An 18812-nucleotide genomic window follows, 5' to 3' on the forward strand; every position below is an offset into this window, starting at 1 on the left:
TGTCATTTTAATCTATTTTGCATGCATTGAAGTAATCCTAGTGTACAGATATAGGGACACCTCTTTCGTTGTATGTTGGCATTTCCCTGCGCTTTGTTTAACAGGAACTCATGTTTCAATTTAACTACATACATGTATTTACATCCCATTATTCCTTTTAGCAGATGGGCCTGTAAATAAAGGAGTGGTGGATCACAGATCGTTCAGCAACTATTCACTAGTTGCATTAACACCAACATAAAAAGTGTTCTAATACGACTGAGGTTTGAGTACTTAATGACTAATAATAGTCAATTAAGCGGCCTACGTAACACCAATTTGTATGTTCAGGTTTGATGGGAGGAGAGCAGATGGGCCTGTAAATAAAGGAGTGGTGGATCACAGATCGTTCAGCAACTATTCACTAATTGCATTAACACCAACATAAAAAGTGTTCTAATACGACTGAGGTTTGAGTACTTAATGACTAATAATAGTCAATTAAGCGGCCTGCGTAACACCAATTTGTATGTTCAGGTTTGATGGGAGGAGAGCTGAGAAAGTTAAATATTTAACTAGACATTTTACATCGCCGTAACGTCTTGTTTAAAACTTGTTTTTACCGAGTCACTAATAATGAGTTTCATTTTCTTTCTCCCCCCCCCCAACATATCTGGCACATATTGATTGTAAACTCTATAGATGTAACCATCCATTCGCTAAAGCTTCTTGGTGAAAGGATAAATGAAGGAACACTTGCTATAACGTCCCGCTCCAGTCCAAACACGTACGTGCTGATACATCAAGAGCGTTGGAACATGAACCTATCCCAATTGGCATGTCAGTATCTAGGGTTTGAAGGTAAGACATTATCGTTATCATCTTAAAGGTAGTTTTCCCCTTTTGCAGCCAAAATCAAATTCTGTAGAACTTTGTGTGACTGACTGACATGAGCATTTGTCATGATCATTTTTCCACATCAATAACCCATATCAGTAATGGCCAAAATGAAGCTGAATAAATCTTTACGCAGCACAAATCGTACGACCTATCGGTACGCGGGTCTGAAAATCAGACAATTTAATTAAACGAGCGCGCTCGCTAAATTCGATTCGACAACTAACGGTCGTTATTTTCACACAAAAAGACATTTTCAAGCCCTTCTGTTTTGAGGAAAGTTCTAAATTAGTATTCATAAATATAACCAGATCTCTGTGGCCTCTAATTTTCTCTCAACCTCTTTGTTTATTGTCCGACTCTCACATCTGTAGAGAAAAACTATTCAGATATAGTGACTTAAAGCTACGGATTCTGGTTTTCATGGTAATGTTTTATTTTTTAAATTACGGAGTTCATTTGCCATTGCAATTATTTAATTTATCTCAATAATACTTGTTTTCATCTGATGCATTTCAGTCTTTTTACAAATATTATCATACATCGTCTGTTTTTTTTTTTAAACATAATTATTGTTAAGTTATTTGAATTTATTTATTGATGTAATTACTCTTTCGTTTCAACGAATCATCATATATTGGTGTCATGTTCAGGAGTATATATATTCTGGTCAAACTGGAGATTTAAATTCCATGTTATAGTTGATGTTCTCATCCTTCAACCTGAATCCATCTCTTATCATTTCCTGTTTTCAAAACTCTTGTTTCTGGAGCCTACCCAAAGTGTATATGGTGTATTTCATCACAAATCAGTTTATTGTGCTACCCAACAAAGTTAATCTTTTGTTGTGGCTCGCAATTATTTTCTTCAACATATCATTGTGACTTCTTTTGTGTCATACTTTTTACATGAACTTTATTGAACAAGGAGTATATGCGACGTTGAGTGGTCCACTGTACAATTCCTCGTCCGTCGATACTCCTGCTCAAGCCGAATCAGTGATATGCCCTGCCAACGCCACAAACATCACAGACTGCTGGTACAGTGAGACTAAAGTTGGACGGACAACCGAGAGGGAATGTGTATCCATTGTGTGTTGCCCCGGTGAGTAATAGTAATAAGGATAATAATAATGATTATAATGAAAGTAATCGTGATACAAAAAGTAATGCAAATAATAATGATATAATACTATTTATAGTAATAGTAATAATGATAGTAATATCAATAAGGATAATTATGATGATTATGATGACGACGATGATGATAATAATAATAATAATGATAATAATACTAATGTTATTGCTTGTCTAAAAAGTAACTAAAAGAGTAACTTCATCAGTGAAACTTCTAGAATTAAAACGTGCTCTACACGTACAGTGAGTCCTCCAAAATGGAGAGATATTTTGATTGGCAACATCTTTTAAAATGCTCGACCATCCTTGATGAAAATTCATTGATAACCTGTAATGGTATGCCCTAGTGGTCTTGTGAATTTCAAAGTAATTCATGTAAAAAATACTAACTTTACGATCATTTTTTGCTATGTAAGCGTAGCTTTTTCTAACTCTAATTATTATTACATTCTTTTATTTCAACCAAAACTTCAGGTTGGATTTCAAATAAAAGAAGAAAAATAGAGATAATAATAAAGGAAAAAATGTACGCACAATTAAAAAACTGTAGATTATGATACACCAATATTTGAATAACATTGTACCAATAACATCATTTAACATTTTTAAATACACCTGGCGCCTGAACGTTTTGTTGCAAGCTCTCAAATTAACATCACTTATCGGTAAAGAAAAAGGGATCAAGAATTAAAATTAATATCATTTGCATACGCATCAATGTAATCTAATGTCTTCAGTGTTTTTTGTATAATCTAAATTAAATATAAGAGTTGAATACGAAATACAATTTTAATTTTTATTTTAAAACAATGCCTTGTGTTTTCCTATAGTATATTGCTTGTCATATTGATTGACATGTAAATGAATAGAAAAAGTACATAACTCATAATTTACTTCAAAACCTTCTTGAAATAATTTCTTTTGCGTCTGGTTCTTAAAAGAAGTTATAAATACAGGTTCATGACATTGTTTAAATGGAAATATTTGTCGCGAAATACAAAAGCACTGATGCTGATTAATATGATTTCTTTGTAAACATTTGAAAAATTGTACATTTTGCAAAAATAGTGATTTTTTTTAGTATCACCTGAGATTGTATATCCTTATACAATCTAAAGAGAGGTTAGGGGATATTATAACAACTTGTGACTTTTATGCTATGATGAAATGTAATTGTCACCTTCGTATTTTATTTGCACTTCTATGCCTTTGTCGTTCTACTCTGTAATATGATTTTATTATCTCTTGGCCTTTTTTCCAACAGTAAACCCGTGTAATATATCTGGTCAACCACTCGGCCTTGAAAGTGGTGCTCTTCCCGATTCGGCTTTCTCTGAATCATCCTGCATCTCGGCGTCCTTCTGCAGCCGTTTTGGCCGCCTGAACTCTGAGACAGCCTGGATTGCAAACCCGTCCGACCAATACCAATGGATGCAGGTCCAATTTGAGTCCAGTTATATCGTAACGGCCATAACGACTCAGGGTGGAAAACTCTTTGGAAAGTGGGTGACGTCATACACCTTGTCGTCTAGTTTTGACAACGTGGCTTGGACTGATTATTTGAACGTATACACTGGATCAATTGAGGTACATGTAATTCACAAACTGTATATCCTCAATTACATTAAAAAAAGAAATTAATCAGTGGTCTTTGTGTCCAGAGATAAACAAGTGTTACCTCGTTGGAACTCCATTAAACTATGGAAAATTTGTTGCTATAATACAGCTTTGTTGTGCCTTGGCTGCAAAAACCAGCACAAATAAACAAACAAAACAAACAAAAAACAATATATATCAGTTAGGAATAAAACCGATTGTCTTGCCTTGCTGAAGTAAAAGTTGATATAACAATGTTTTCATAACCCAAGGTCCCACTGTAATTTATACCATTAAAAGTATTATTATTATTGATATTATATATTTTATTTGGCAATAAAGAAGGGACATAACAAATAAGAAAACAGACAACTGGGCAGGTATAAACAAAGGATAGTAAAACCACTTGAATGCAAGGGACACAAAATGTTAACCTAATACCGGTAGCAAAAAGCCCCTTTTCAGTTCCAGTGGTTGTAAGCGTAAACTGCTTTAGAAATAAATATTCAATATAAAAATTACAACCTAATGTTATCTTATAATTAATACAGAACCAAATATCCCATCAATAAAACATTTTTGTTATAAATTGGGAGAGAAACTCAAGAAGGGAAAACAAAAAAGACAAGGAGGAGAAAAAGAAAGAAAAGACTTCCAGTGTAGCATGGAATGAAAGAAAGTAAGAAAAAGCGAAGGATCAAACATAAATGATTTAAAACAAGAAGAACACAAATCTTTCATATTCCATTATCAATATCATGCACAAAATTAATTTACCGCAGCTCTCCTGGAGAGAAAAAAATCATGCAGTTAACAAGGTTCATGGAAATTATCAATAAGTTTCCTAAGTGTCATATTTATTTTTAAGTTATAAAACTGGGGAAAAAGAACTGGTGAAAAGGAACTCCATGCATTTCTAGTTTTATGTATAATGGGTAACAAAGAAGTATAATGGGCAGACGAAAAGTCAAGATAGCAATATACATAATATAGGCCTATGCATATCAAAACAAACGAGAATCATTATTAAACCCTTACAACACAATGTTCAGCAAACCATGTTGATGAGGAGGTTTCTACAACCCCCGAGCGCAGGAACTCAGGTAGCTCTTCTTCATTTTACACAATACTGTTCAGGATTCGGTCAGCATTATATAAATACACATGCCGTATAGGGTTATGAACTAACGATGAGCCTCATTTAAAATGAATTTTCTTTGCAATATTACTTAATATCATTCTCATAACTTTATATGTTTTTTATAGATATTTCCGGGAAATTATGACCGTGATAGCCATGTGACTCACACGCTTGCTAGGCCGGTAGTTGGACGCTTTTTCCGGATCCATCCAAAGACCAATGAAGGTGACATTTCTTTGAGGATGGAACTATATGGGTATGGACCTCTAACTGATGCCATAGGTAAGTGCAGAGTAAGACTGTTAACGAAAGAGAATGTTTGCTTCTGGTACAATTAAAAGGGTTACCTCGAATTGATGACAAAGGTTGGTGGGAGTAGGACTATTACTACAAGAAATGGTCAAAACTTTCAAGTTCTGGACGAAACACTTGTGTGCAGTCCCTTCACCCATTTCTGTGTGTAATGCATGTGACTTTCAGCATAGTTTAATCTTCTTTTTGTTTCAAAATATTATCATTCCTAAACCCCAGGGTATATATCATTTCTTATGTTATACAAGGCCAACCTTTCACAATAGCTTCTGGAAAGTTTCTGATCGCCCCTCTACCACGTTCAGGAGAACCGCCCCACCGCATACTACACCATCCTCCTGCGATCGATTTTCGAAGAAATGGCAATTGTATTAAATACGGAAATCTAAACAAACATCATCTTCCCAATTTAAAAATAGTATCAAGTGGAATTTTAGTGCATTTAATTCTTCTAGACAGAATAAAAGCCTTATGGCTTCAAATCATAGACAATCTCACTACTGGCCTGACGTCACTTCGAGTCAGAGCCGATTTAGGTTATCCTCAAGAAAGTTTAAAATCCCTCGAAATTTAGATTTGATGATTAATATTACTTTACGGATCCTCGATCATTGGGATTTAGTGCATGTTTGAATTTTTCTATCAAATGTTGTTGCAATATTTCCAGAAAAGGGGTTGTTGTCTGATCGTACAGCGTGCGATGGGTTTAACGCATCCATCCTAAATCTTTCTCATCTGAATGCTCTCCGAGCGCGAAGGCAAACTCAAGGAATGTCCAAGTGGGCCAGCGAATTTCCCTGCGTTCGCCATGTTTAAACATGTCAGTTGGTAGCGGCAATTGTCCGGTGTAAGCAAATAATTCCCCCGACGTTATCCAATAGTGGGCCCCGCGAGTTGTGGTAGGGTTTCATTTCTTTAAGATTTCAACGAACACGGTGATTATTTCATCACATTAAGTCAAGCGCGTATGCAAAGATTAATTTAATTTAATCGGCAATTGCCGAAATGTACTACCCTTAAGAATAAATAATCTTTCTTTTCCATCAACATAGAATTCTCTTTTGGGTAACGAAATGTCGCGGGTTGAACAGGCCAACCCCCATCTGTTAAAACATGAATATTATAGGTGATTACAAGAGCATCCTGTCACACGAATGCTCAAGAAATACAGGAACTCTTGTTACCCATGGCAGGTGTTTTTATTACCACGCGAAAAATCAACACACCTATATTTTCATAATCATAATAATCATTAGTTTCCTTAAGGCCGGCTCACATAGTAGAGGCAAATGACGGAATCGCAACGATTTTTTGCCCCCACAAACTTTTCAAAATGCTGAAAATTTGCCGACGGACGCGACTGATAATTTCGGCCGTCTGCGGTCGCTAGCGGATTCATCAGCGACAAATGAAAGCAACACACGATGATTGGCGGGAATAATAATATTGCAATCGGCAGCTTAACGTAGATTGCGGTACCCCCTATTCGGCATAATGTGAGCCGGCCTTCAGATCCGTACCATTCCTCGATTATAAATCTCCTTTTTTGTTTCCTTCTCCATTTGTTGTTGTTGTTGTTGTTTTGTTTTGTACTCCTTGCTTGTTTGTTCTTATTAACATGTTGTATAACTTGTTGCCAGAGTAGATTACCGGATTACATTCATGAACAAATATATTAAAAAGATAACCTTGCCTTGCGAGTAAGTAGGAAATGTAAGAAAGTTAGTTACAAGGTCAGTTAGTAGTCTTCGTCTTTTTGTGTTATTTTTTGTGCAGCGTCGCTGAACTTCGAAGCGAAATTCGGTTGCAATCCTCCTGTCCTAGGCGAGGGGCTTGGCGTGGAAGATGGCCGTATACCAGACTCTAGTCTGACCTCGTCATCGATCTGGAGTTCCGGTCATGAAGCTTACAGAGGAAGACTGAATGCCGTAGTCGTTTCAGGAAACGCCGGTGCGTGGGTTGCCGCCGCTGCAGCCAACAATGAGTGGATTAAGGTAATTAATTTTGCTCTAGCATGTCTAAATGCGCGTTGAGATGATATCAACAAATAATTTGTGTACAGCTAAAATGCATACAAATCTAACTTCTCTTCGTGATAGGCTGCTTAGCCCTGGCCTTGTATGAACCAACTGATTAGAAGTATGAATAAAATAAAGAATAACATACTGTAATCAGGGGCGTCTCCATAGGGGGGGGGGGGCGACAACCCCCCCCCCACCTGTCAGGATATTGTCGGTAAAAATGCGCTGCCGTCGGGAAAAAAAAGAGAAAAGGGGGAGGAAAATAGGAAAGAGGGAAAGGGAAAGAAAAGAAGAAAAAAGAAAAGGAAAAGAAGAGAAAGAAAGGAAAGAAAAGAGAAGAAAGAAAGAGAAAAAATAAAAAGAGAGAGGAGAGGAAAAAAAGGAAAAGAAAGAAAAGGAAAAAAGAAAAAAAAGAAGAAAAAGGGAAACAAAAGAAACGGGGGGTGAAAGAGAGGAGAGAGAGGGGAGGTAAGAGCCGGAGAGAGGATGAGTGGGAATAAAAGAGAGAGGGGAGTTGTTGAGTGGAGTCGTCTCGTCAAGGGAGCAAGAAAGACATAGGTAAATATGTTGCTGTGTCGGGTCAGCTGTGTCGGTACTCTTGTTCGATCCTCAATGCAGAAGTTTGAAGTCGGTGAGATGTAGGCCTACAGTGCGTCCCAGAAAAAACGAAACCGAGAAGTATCGATGTTTTATCATAACTTAATCACAACCATAATTAATGAATGATACATATTTAGAAAGCTTCGAGTCTCCTCTTTCAGCATGAGTGATTAAAAGCAATTTGAAGGAAGGAAACCAAAAAGACATTTGGCGGGCGGTATCTGAATTTCGAAGAAGAATTCACATTTCTAGAAAGTTGAGTTTCTGCCCTTTCATATGACACCTCAATCAGGAAAAATGAGCGAGGAATAACAAAGTTCTGTTTGTTTAAAGTAACCCTTACATTTTTATAATTTTAACAAACGAATTCGTTTTCACTTGGTGTCTGCTGTAGCAAAAAAGCAGATTTGACAAAAGACTTAACTCCGTTCGTTGACAATCAGCCATGCATGAAGACTCTCGTCTACGGCTGATTGTCAACGAAACGGATTTAAATCTTTTGCTAAAGATAAACTTGAGTTGTGGTAATGCGATTGCATTGTGAAAGAAAAGGTGTGAAATGGATCAGAAAAGTTGATCATATAGCATGTAAGTAATGGTGTGTAATGCAAGGTTCTGGAGTCATCAAAATCATCATAAAATTTGGCAGAGTCTTGGTAAAGTAACAATCACTTACACAGAAAAATGTATATGGGACAACACACATGGTGTCGGGGCTAGTACTACTCTGATTTCCTTATCTTTCTATGCTCATTACTCAGCCAGTATACATTTTCTTCCAAAATTGTTTGGCACATGACTTTTATTTGTAATCTTGAACATTCAGTGTAAGATTCGTTAGATTCTGTGAGAATTCATTTTCTTTTTTTACCAGATCTCAAGTTTATCTTTAATTTCGTTTATTGATTCGGCAGGCAGCCAGTGAAAACGAATTCGTTTAATAAAATTATGGAAATACAAGCACTACTTTAAACAAACAGAACTTTGTCATTTCTCGCTCATTTTTCCTGATTGAGGTGTCATATGAAAGGGCAGAAACTCAATTTTTTAGAAATGTGAATTATTCTTCGAAATTCAGATACCGCCCGCCAAATGTCTTTTTGGTTTCCTTCCTTCAAATTGCTTTTGATCACTCATGCACGAGATATGCATCATCTGAGTAGCATCACATGAAAGAGGAGACTCTAAGCTTTCCAAACATTCATTAATTATAGTTGTGATTAATTTATGATAGAACATCGATACTTCTCGGTTTCGTTTTTTCTGGGACGCACTGTATATTGTCGGTCAGCCGACAATTTGTTTTTCCCTACGAACTGTGACTTTTTATCCGCTGTGACGACCTCAAGAGTAACTACAACTACAATACTAGTATTTTCTCGAAGTTTCACTTTCCTATAATATCAGCTAAAGAAATCAGAGGTTTAAAATTTAAAAGAGTCAACAATGCGACGATTCGTCTTCCTTTCTCAATATTTTGATGAAACCCAAAAAATTCCGCGCTTCGCGCGGGAGGGGAAAACCACACTTAGACGAGTCAAGAACGGTACAACGAATCGTCTTCTTTCTCTCATAATTTAAGGAAACGTCAAAGCTTCCGCGCTTCGCGCGGGCGGAGGGAAACTGAATTTAGACAAAATTAATTAGGGTTAAGAGTCACGAACGGTACAACGAATCGTCTGCTTTCTCTAATAATTTAAGGAAACGTCAAAGCTTTCGCGCGAGAGGGCGAAACTGAATTCCAAAAAGGATAAAGAGTCGAAAACAGTACACCGGATCGTCTGATTTTCTCTAATAATTTAAGAAAACTTCAAAGCTAGCGCGATTCGCGCGAGAAGGGGAAACTTCATTCAGACAAGGATTAAGTGTCGAGCACGGTTCAACGAATCGTCTACTTTCTCTAATGATTTAATGAAACGTCAAAACTTCTGCGCTTCGCGCGGGAGGGGGAGAACTGAATTCAGATATGGATTAAGAGTCGAGAACGGTACACCGAATCGTCTGCTTTTTCTCTAATAATTTAAGGAAACGTCAAAGCTTCCGCGCTTCGCGCGAGAGGGGGTAATTGAATTCAGACAAATAGGGCTAATTAAGAGTCGAAAATGGTACACTGAATTCAGACAAGGATTAACAGTCGAGAACGGTACAATAAAGGCCTATCACACACACCCCCTAATGAGCGTGCTTTGCACGCTCTTTAAGTGATTTGCTTGCTCACTACCGCCCCTCCCTAAAATAAGATCCTAGCTCCGCGCCTGCATTAAAATATATAGCTATGATACTGACTAAGTTGACGAAATAATTCGTATATTATTTTATGTCGTCGAGTACTATAGATAGTCCATAGGAAAAACAATTTATCCTTCGGCCCCGGGTTTATAGGGTTAAATTTGTAGATATTGGGACGTTTAATTTTGTCGGTAATAGGTGGCTAGTTTTTTCGGTAATCGTTGGCCTCTACACCCCCCCCCCCCCCCCCCCATTGAAAAAGCTCTAGCGACGCCCCTGACTGTAATATGATATTTTTCATGTGTACGAATTAAGCTCGGCCATCTTTGCTTTATTTGAACACGCCTTCAACTTACCTTAAGGTCATGAATTATTTATATAATATGGACCGACCTTGAGGGAGATACAACATATATTTCCCAAACTAGACTCATATAGCCCCGAGTCAAAGACGAGGGCAATATGGGTCTTGTGAGGGCAATATATGTGGTATCTCCCGAAAGTTAAGCCAGTCAATATTATAGTATTAATGACTGCTTTGAGAGAAATAGTTGTTTTATTACGCTCAAGGGAAGGTTAGAATTGTGCTATTCCCCGAGGCTTGCCGAGGGGAATAGCCCAATTCTAACCTTCCCGAGAGCGTATGAAAACAACTATTTCTCGAATATTAAAGCAGTCATTAATACTTTTATATGCCGAAAAAAAAATAGACTAAAAAATGAAAAATTAAAAATATTTACCATTTTTGTCGAAGACGGGATTCGAACTCTTGCGTACAACAAGAGGTGTACCGAAAGCCAACGCTTAGACCACTCGGCTATGGCCCGCCGTTAACATGCTTGGCAGTTTTCTCCAATATATATATTAAAATGGATTGAAACCGGCTTCGCGTGTGATGAATGCTTCGCAAAAGCTCCATATACGGACTCTTCTTTTACTTTTGCAATGCATATTGGCACGAACTTAGATCAAGATCTATCGGCAGATGTTGTTTTTAATACTAGCAGTCATTAATACTTTTATATGCCGAAAAAAATAGACTAAAAAATGAAAAATTAAAAATATTTATCATTTTTGTCGAAGACGGGATTCGAACTCTTGCGTACAACAAAAGGTGTACCGAAAACCAACGCTTAGACCACTCGGCTATGGCCCGCCGTTAACATGCTTGGCAGTTTTCTCCAATATATATATTAAAATGGATTGAAACCGGCTTCGCGTGTGATGAATGCTTCGCAAAAGCTCCATATACGGACTCTTCTTTTACTTTTGCAATGCATATTGGCACGAACTTAGATCAAGATCTATCGGCAGATGTTGTTTTTTTGTTTTTGGAAGTTTATTTTCGTCTTCATGTCAACAATGCAAGATAAAATTGTCGGTAAGATCGATCGAGATTCAATTGTATTGAAATTACCGACCAATCCTTCGCACACATACGGCATCCTCCATCGCTCAAACCATTTTTTAACATGTAAACCTATGGGGAAACCATGGACGCTGACCAACTTTTTTTAATAACCATGGTTATTAAAATATTGAAATGTTTTATGCATGGTTACCGAGAATTTTACAGGAACAGTTGAAGTTTATGAATGCAATTCGACCAATCAGATGGCTGGATTTCTTAAGTGAGGTATATAATGTTTGATGCTTTCTATATTCGTATGAACTCTTGGAGTAACAAAAACTATACAAAACGCTGATCAGCTTCGCATTATAGTATTGGGTGAGGTCATCTCCGCTCGATTTATTCATGTATGTGAATGTATTTATCATTTGGCAAATAATGACGGAGAAGTATTGAAGAATAATGCCTACGTCCATTTTCTCTACGGCTAGGATATGGCGGCAGTATGCCCCCAAAATCAAGAGATACCTGCGGCGGCCGCGAATAATCTGTGATGGCCTCAGGTTCGCCCTAGGCCTAGGGCGTATCTTTGTCTTTACAGGCCGTACGGGTCGCCGAAGGATTATAATGCGGAGTTATAACTTTTTTTTCCTTTTCGAGATTCGCCTTTAATAGCAAAAGGACAATTAGACACGCCGTAGCCATTCCGTAGAGGGGTTCCACAGCGACCATACGTCGAGTGTACGGTGGCATTGCGGCTACCTCGCGTCTGACTTGGTATTTGTCAAAAAAAAATTGGGGATATCGTAAGAGGCTACGGGCTACGATGTTTGTGTTTACATTATCTACAATCCGTACAGAGGCTGCTCGGAGATTGTACGGAAATCGTACGGAGCCCGTGCAGCTTCCGTGCAAAGGTTTCGCGGAGAAGGCGCGGTGACCGTGCAGCCGCCGTGCCGTTTTTAAGCTCTTTTTTTCTTCCTCCATGTTCACCGAAAAATAGTGCGTTTGCGCGATGCCCGTGCGGGGATTGTGCAATGACACTTACGACATGACTACGGGCTTACCATTTTTCAAATTTGTATAACTCTCTGCGAAACAAAATCGTAGAGGGCGCGGAGCCCGTGAATCCGTACGAAAATCTCACGACCGCCTCCTGCCTTCGTTCGGAGGCCGCACGGAAAAGGGGGTACGGGAAAGGCTCCGTAGACTGATCGTAGGCCAAATGTAATCCAGGCATAAGGCGACCGTGCGTCATACCACATCAAAGGCCGTAAGGCAGCCGCAAGTGTTCTGTCTCCACAAATTCAAAATACGCCGTGCGGTTACCCTAACATTTGTGACTTCTGTGACCGTGGGAGTGCTGCGGCGGCCCTGTAATTGATTTCATTATGTCATCACTCCTAAAGATAATGCAAAGTTTTGGAAATGTTGACAATTGGATGAATAGTAATTCCTTAAAATGTTGATATATTTTGACGCCCCTGTGGTTAAGCACTAGAAAATTTTGCCCCTAAAACACTTCTGCTTTTGAGAAATTGAATAATCAAACAAGTACCGGCGCTTCCTATAAATTTCAAATAGTGCTTTAAATGGCCATTCCATTGTAGCTGCGACCATGAAAATCGCAGCTCTGATGTGTAATTTCCAAACGCGAATAGCACATCGGTCGATTATAGTAATAAACAACAATATTGTTTTAAATCTAAAGTAATATCTGTCTTGAAAAGGCGCTATACAAAATAAACAAATTATTATTTACAATTTCATCACTTTAGACTCGATTTCAACCGCGACAACGATCATTGAATACTGTAAAATCGCATATGCTTCCAATATGTTAATTTGAACCAAATTCATGACCCCATACCAAAACTTTGTATTACCTTTGTATGGTCACATAAAGTCATACATCGAAAAAAAGGGCCCGTTATAAGCACAGCTTGAGGTGACATCCTCATCATAAATGATAATGTAAACAATGCACAGTGAAAAGTGGAAGGTGGAAAAAGATGAGAGAGGGAGGGAGAGAGAGAGAGAGAGAGAGGGGAGAGTTGGATTCAAATAGTATTACCTGGAACATGTCAAGTCTGTAGACAACTAACACCTTAACAGAGCTCCTGACAACTTAGATGATTATATTATAAGATACAAGGATACATGCTGTAAAAAAAACACCGATGTACAAAATAGAGGCATTAAACAAAACAATTTTTTTGTAATAAAAAAATATATAACAAAGTTTAAGGGCTGGTCGGACTCGACCTACAATGGAAACGGGATTTCTCTCTTGAAGTCCGCCCTAAATAAAACATTATGAATCTCGCTTGAATTGTATTCATTTAGCTCAGAAGATGGCGGTGCGAGCCATTTCATTTTCATCATTGAGAACATCCTCCTGACCTTTATTTTAAACAATTGGGGATATTGGATGTTTTTGGTTTGCTTGAAATCACTAGCAGTTTTAACATTTGTATATGATTTGTATAGTACAAATTTGCCACACACATTATTAGATTATTGTAAGATTGTACACCATACTTATGAAACAAGAGAAAAAGAAAATGCAATTCTACCCTTGCCAATGTGTAGGACGACACACGGTACATTCAGTACTTCTTTTGTTGGACCAAAGCTTTGGAATAGCTTACCTCCGAAGATTAGAACAAAAAACTAGCTTTTCATTTCGTAATACTCTCACTGATGAACAAATAAATTATCTGTTATGTTAGCAGTAAGTAATGTTTTGTATTTCGAATGGATACAATATAATTGTAGGAACTAGTATAATGCTATAGTAATTAAGAGATACACTATTGATGTATGAACGATGTCAGTAATAATTATACTACTGAAAATGGTAATCAATAATAATGATAATCATTAAAAAAAATATATATATATTTATTTATTATCATTTTAAGATTTACTATTGAATAATCAATCATATTAAATGATTTAGCTTCATATTTTGTAAAATGGAATCTGACATCATCTCTATAACCACCCTATATACCGTGGCTTACTCATATATATATTATCTCATTCATTATGTATGCTTACCATATGTGTATGTTTATCACTGACCTGTAATATTTCATTTATATATTTGTATTATAATACTCTGTAACCAGTGGAAACCAATTTCCTAAAAAGGACAATAAATTATTATACTTATACTTGTATAGTAAACAGAGAAAACCGATCTCGACTAGCACTTGTGCTAACTTTTGTTTTTCTTTTAGCCACAACTTGAACTTTTGTATAAATGTGTTTTATGTAAGCATCAATTAAGCCTTTGAAGTAATTCATTTTTTCGACAGTATGTACATGTTTTATTTCATTGTTTGGCCTTGTATACTTTGTTTTATGATGTACATGTACTGTTGTTAATAAACGTCAAACTTCAAACTTCAAAATAAAAGGCGAACCTTCAATCAAAAAATCTCTCTATCGCTATCATTCAAATCTGACCAGCTCTCTCGGTTTGCTCATATTGAAAGCAACATGTGTTCAAAAGGTTCATATGTTTTTTTGTCATTACTATTGTTATCAAACGCAAGATAATCTGCCATCGGATATATTAATATTTGTCCTATTTTCATCATTTAAATCACCAAAAGGTCGATCTCGGCGAGGATACTTTGGTAACTGGTGTTATCACACAGGGACGGCCCATATCTGACCAATGGGCTACGTCATTCCGAATCTCCTACTCAAGAGACAATATAAATTGGACCTTTGCCTTAGAAAAGCATTGCGGGGTACAAAAAGTGAGTATCATTTTCGCACTTCCGGAAAAGGCCAATTTTCTTCTGGTCAAATCTATCATCTTCCTTGGTTATCCATGTTTTTTTTATAACTTGTATACTAAACTATTTTTCCAATTTCCTATTATAAATAAACTTTTTCCATTGCTTTCGTTCTTTTTCAGACATATGCAGGAAATTTTGATGCTGACACACATGTGACCATACTGTTTCCTGAGCCAGTAGCCGCACGGTACGTCACGTTACATCTTGTAACATTTGCTAGACGGGCGGCTGTGAGATTCGAAGTACTTGGTATCAACACTTGAACCATCACGAGTTGATTTAATGTTTCATCAAATCTTTTGTATTCTTTTATTTATATACTTATTTATTAATTTATCCATAAAGGTAATACAAAGTTTTGGTATGGGGTCATGAATTTGGTTCAAATGAACATATTGGAAGCAATGCGACCCTACAATATTCAGTGATCGTTGTCGCGGCCGGAATCGAGTCTAAAGTGATGACATTGTGAATAATAAACTCGTTATGTTGTATAGCTCTTTTTCAAGGTTAAGATATTAAATTAGCTATGAAACAAAGTTTCTTGACTAAAATCGACAGATTGGCTATTCCCGTTTGGAATTTATATATCCCAACTACGGTTCTAGGACAATTACCCCCTGGGAAATCACCTCCCCCCCCCGGAAAATTACCCCCCGGAAAACTACCCCCAAAGGACAATTACCCCCTGGAATGTTACTCCCCGGAGAATCACCCCCCGAAGACAATACCCCCCAAGGGCAATTACCCCCCGGAGAATTACCTCACGAGGACAACTACCCCTCGAGGACAATAACCCTCTAGGACAATTACCCCCGAGGACAATTACCCCCGAGGAAATTACCCTCGAGGATAATAACCCCCCGATGACAACTACCCCCCCCCCCCCCCTCCGATGACAATTACCTCTGAGGACAATTACCCCACGAGGACAACTACCCCCGATGATAATTACCCCCCGAGTATAATTCCCCCGATGACAATTACCCTCCGAGGACAACTACCCCCGTGGACATCAGAATTCAATAGCAAAATACGATCTGACACATTGAGAGATGGCTACGAGCCCATAAGATCCCCTGCATGAACCCGTATTCTTTCAAGTACTATAGCACGTTGTCTTCCTCATTACTACACATTCCCCTTTTATTATAATTTATGCAACGCCAGTGCGGTTGCTAATTTCTACGAAGGATGTAAGTTTTAGGTAATTTTCCAGCGCTTTTCAAAATGCATAGAAATACATTTCTCTGGAGCAGCGTTATTTTAACTTTTTGTTAGTCACGGTACACTCTTAAGAAATGAAAAGTTTCTCTCAAATCCCAAAGTCTTTACAGACTATTAATTTTGCATGACTCTGGCTCTCGTCAAGTGATATGCACACCCGTATGGGCACATTTAAGAATAAAAAAGAGAAGACATTTTCAAACTGGTAACAAATTTGTTTGTAATCCACACACTAGAAACTATTTAAAGTACTGTATGCGGGCACCTTCCCGCCGAATGTACATAAATAAAAAGTGATATATTCGGTCATGACCTTGATACACGAATGTGAGGATATTCGGGCCTCTCGTTGCCCTTATTTGACTTGCTGTCAAAATTTGGTCAGCGAGCGAGGAAGGAAGACACTTTAGTATCTTCAAAATTATATTTTCTCATGTAATTACATATTTTAACCGTTTCTGGTATTTGATTTTTTTTACAAAATCAACGTTTTCCAAATCATTCTCTTGCGGCACCCCGGTTGAAAAACGCTGTGCTGGAGTTACAAAATCAAATGAGATGAATTACCAGAGAGCGGATATTTATTTTCTTTTGACATGGCACCGTACATATAAGTCAAGGCAATTTCTATTTCAAAATAATTTAACGTACACGAAAACACATTATACTTTAGCATGACAACATAAATAAATAGATATAGATAACGTGAAGAAAACCTTAATTATGGATCATGGCATGGATGAGGGCCCATCAGGAGCGTACGCAGGATTTTTTCAAGGGGGGGGGGGGGGTCTAAAATCTAGCCCAAAATATTTTGCTCCCGAAAATTTTGAAAATCGCGCCGGCCGAAAAGTCGCTCAGTGGGGGAGGGGGGGGGGGGGGGGGGGGGGGGGGGGGGGGGGTAAGCGGACACTTTTTTTTTTTTTTTGGTCTCGAAATTTGAAAATTTGACATTTCTCTTCGTTGGGGGGGGGGGGGTAAGGTCACTTTACGTTAGCCGTGGGCATAATTTAAAAAAAAAGGGGGGGGTTTTTTTTTTTTTTTTTTGGGGGGGGTTTACACACATAAAAATACCAAAGGGGGGGTTTGAACCCCCAAATCCCCCCCCCCCCTGCGTACGCCCCTGGGGCCCATTATACATACAAAGACAAATACACGATCAGCTGATTAAAAAAGTTACAGAGGGTGCATAAATGAAATCTGACATCCTAAATTCTTTGTTGTGCCATTGATGGTGAGAGAGGCTGTAACGCGTACTCATCTGCGCGCAATGTATTGTTCAATTTCTAAGAAATATAATTTCTGCTCTTTACTCGGTAATCAAACTACAGGGGAATTGGGCAACCTCCACCCCCCCCCCCCCCATATCGAATTGAATAATTTGAAAAGACTGAAATGAACTTGATGAATAACAATAACAAAAAAAAAGGTTTATGCAATTTTCTGTAAATAGCAGTTTGGAGAGAAGCTTGCGTTATACGTCACAGTGTTATATATTCCTCGGGGGGGGGGGGAATTGTCCTCGGGGGTAGTTGTCCTCGGGGGGTAATTGTCTCCGGGGGGTAATTGTCCTTGGGGGGTAATTCTCCGGGGGGTAAGTTACCCTTGTATGGCCGTAAGCGCTATTTGAAATTGATGAAAATTTACCGGGAGCACCGGTAATTTTTTTATATCTAATTGTTCTCGAAAGCAGAAGTGTCTTAGGGGCTAAATTTTATAGTGCTTATAATAGATCCATAGGGGCATTTACATATATCAAAATTGTAAAGAATTACTATCCAGCCATTTTTCAAAATTTCCCAAAACTTTGTATTACCTTTAATAAATCTCTATATTAATTAATTCATTTACTTGATGAAATATTTATTGTGATATAGCTTCTAAATTAAAGGGCGAGTCGATTACAATTATAAATGATTTGAGTATAGCGCCATAGTTTTGTTTTCATTCGATTACAGGTGACAGCAAGATCTTTAAAGACAAATAATCTACTTTCTTTTTTTCATGGAGATTTTGTAACATGTTTGTACCGGATGTTTACCCGATATTAGCTGTACTTGATAACCGAGAGAAGACTTCAAATTTACGATGAGGCGACAATTGAGTCTGAAATGATCAACAATATACAGCGAACTTGAATAAAACCCACTCTTATGGACAGTTCATCATCCAAAATCTCCATCTAGAACGCTCTCAGAGACACAAAGACAAGCTAGAGTAATTTTCCGGTGGGACATCAAGTTGCGCAGTAATTTTAAGATGCCTGATGCCACGAAGGAGAGCTGGTTTATGAAGAGAAACATAGAGGTATGCATGTACATATAAAGGGTCAAAAATCAAAGATTAACAGACGTAAAAAAACATCGCCACATATTTTGAAACGGCGCTACAGGTGTTGTGGAAAACAGCAGGAAAAGAAAAAGATGAACGTAGAATGCTTTGCAATTTGCTAGAGCGTTTGCTAAATGTGGGAAAAAGAATTAATTCTCCGTCATGTGCAAAACTAAC

At 37.8% G+C, this 18812-nt stretch overlaps 1 protein-coding gene across 1 annotated transcript; it reads left to right on the plus strand.

The window, feature by feature from the left end:
• The first annotated feature begins 797 nt into the window (after window positions 1-797).
• Window positions 798-15423, plus strand: LOC105438797 (lactadherin-like). Its single transcript, XM_030983518.1, has 7 exons — window positions 798-840; window positions 1807-1980; window positions 3277-3599; window positions 4875-5031; window positions 6838-7055; window positions 14886-15035; window positions 15197-15423. The coding sequence occupies exons 1-7, from the start codon at window positions 798-800 to the stop codon at window positions 15338-15340; spliced, it is 1209 nt and encodes a 402-aa protein (XP_030839378.1). The 3' UTR covers window positions 15341-15423.
• Window positions 15424-18812: the final 3389 nt, after the last annotated feature.

This window comes from Strongylocentrotus purpuratus, unplaced genomic scaffold (genome assembly GCF_000002235.5).
Source record: "Strongylocentrotus purpuratus isolate Spur 01 unplaced genomic scaffold, Spur_5.0 spur5_scaffold_13, whole genome shotgun sequence".
Lineage (NCBI taxonomy): Eukaryota > Metazoa > Echinodermata > Echinoidea > Camarodonta > Strongylocentrotidae > Strongylocentrotus > Strongylocentrotus purpuratus.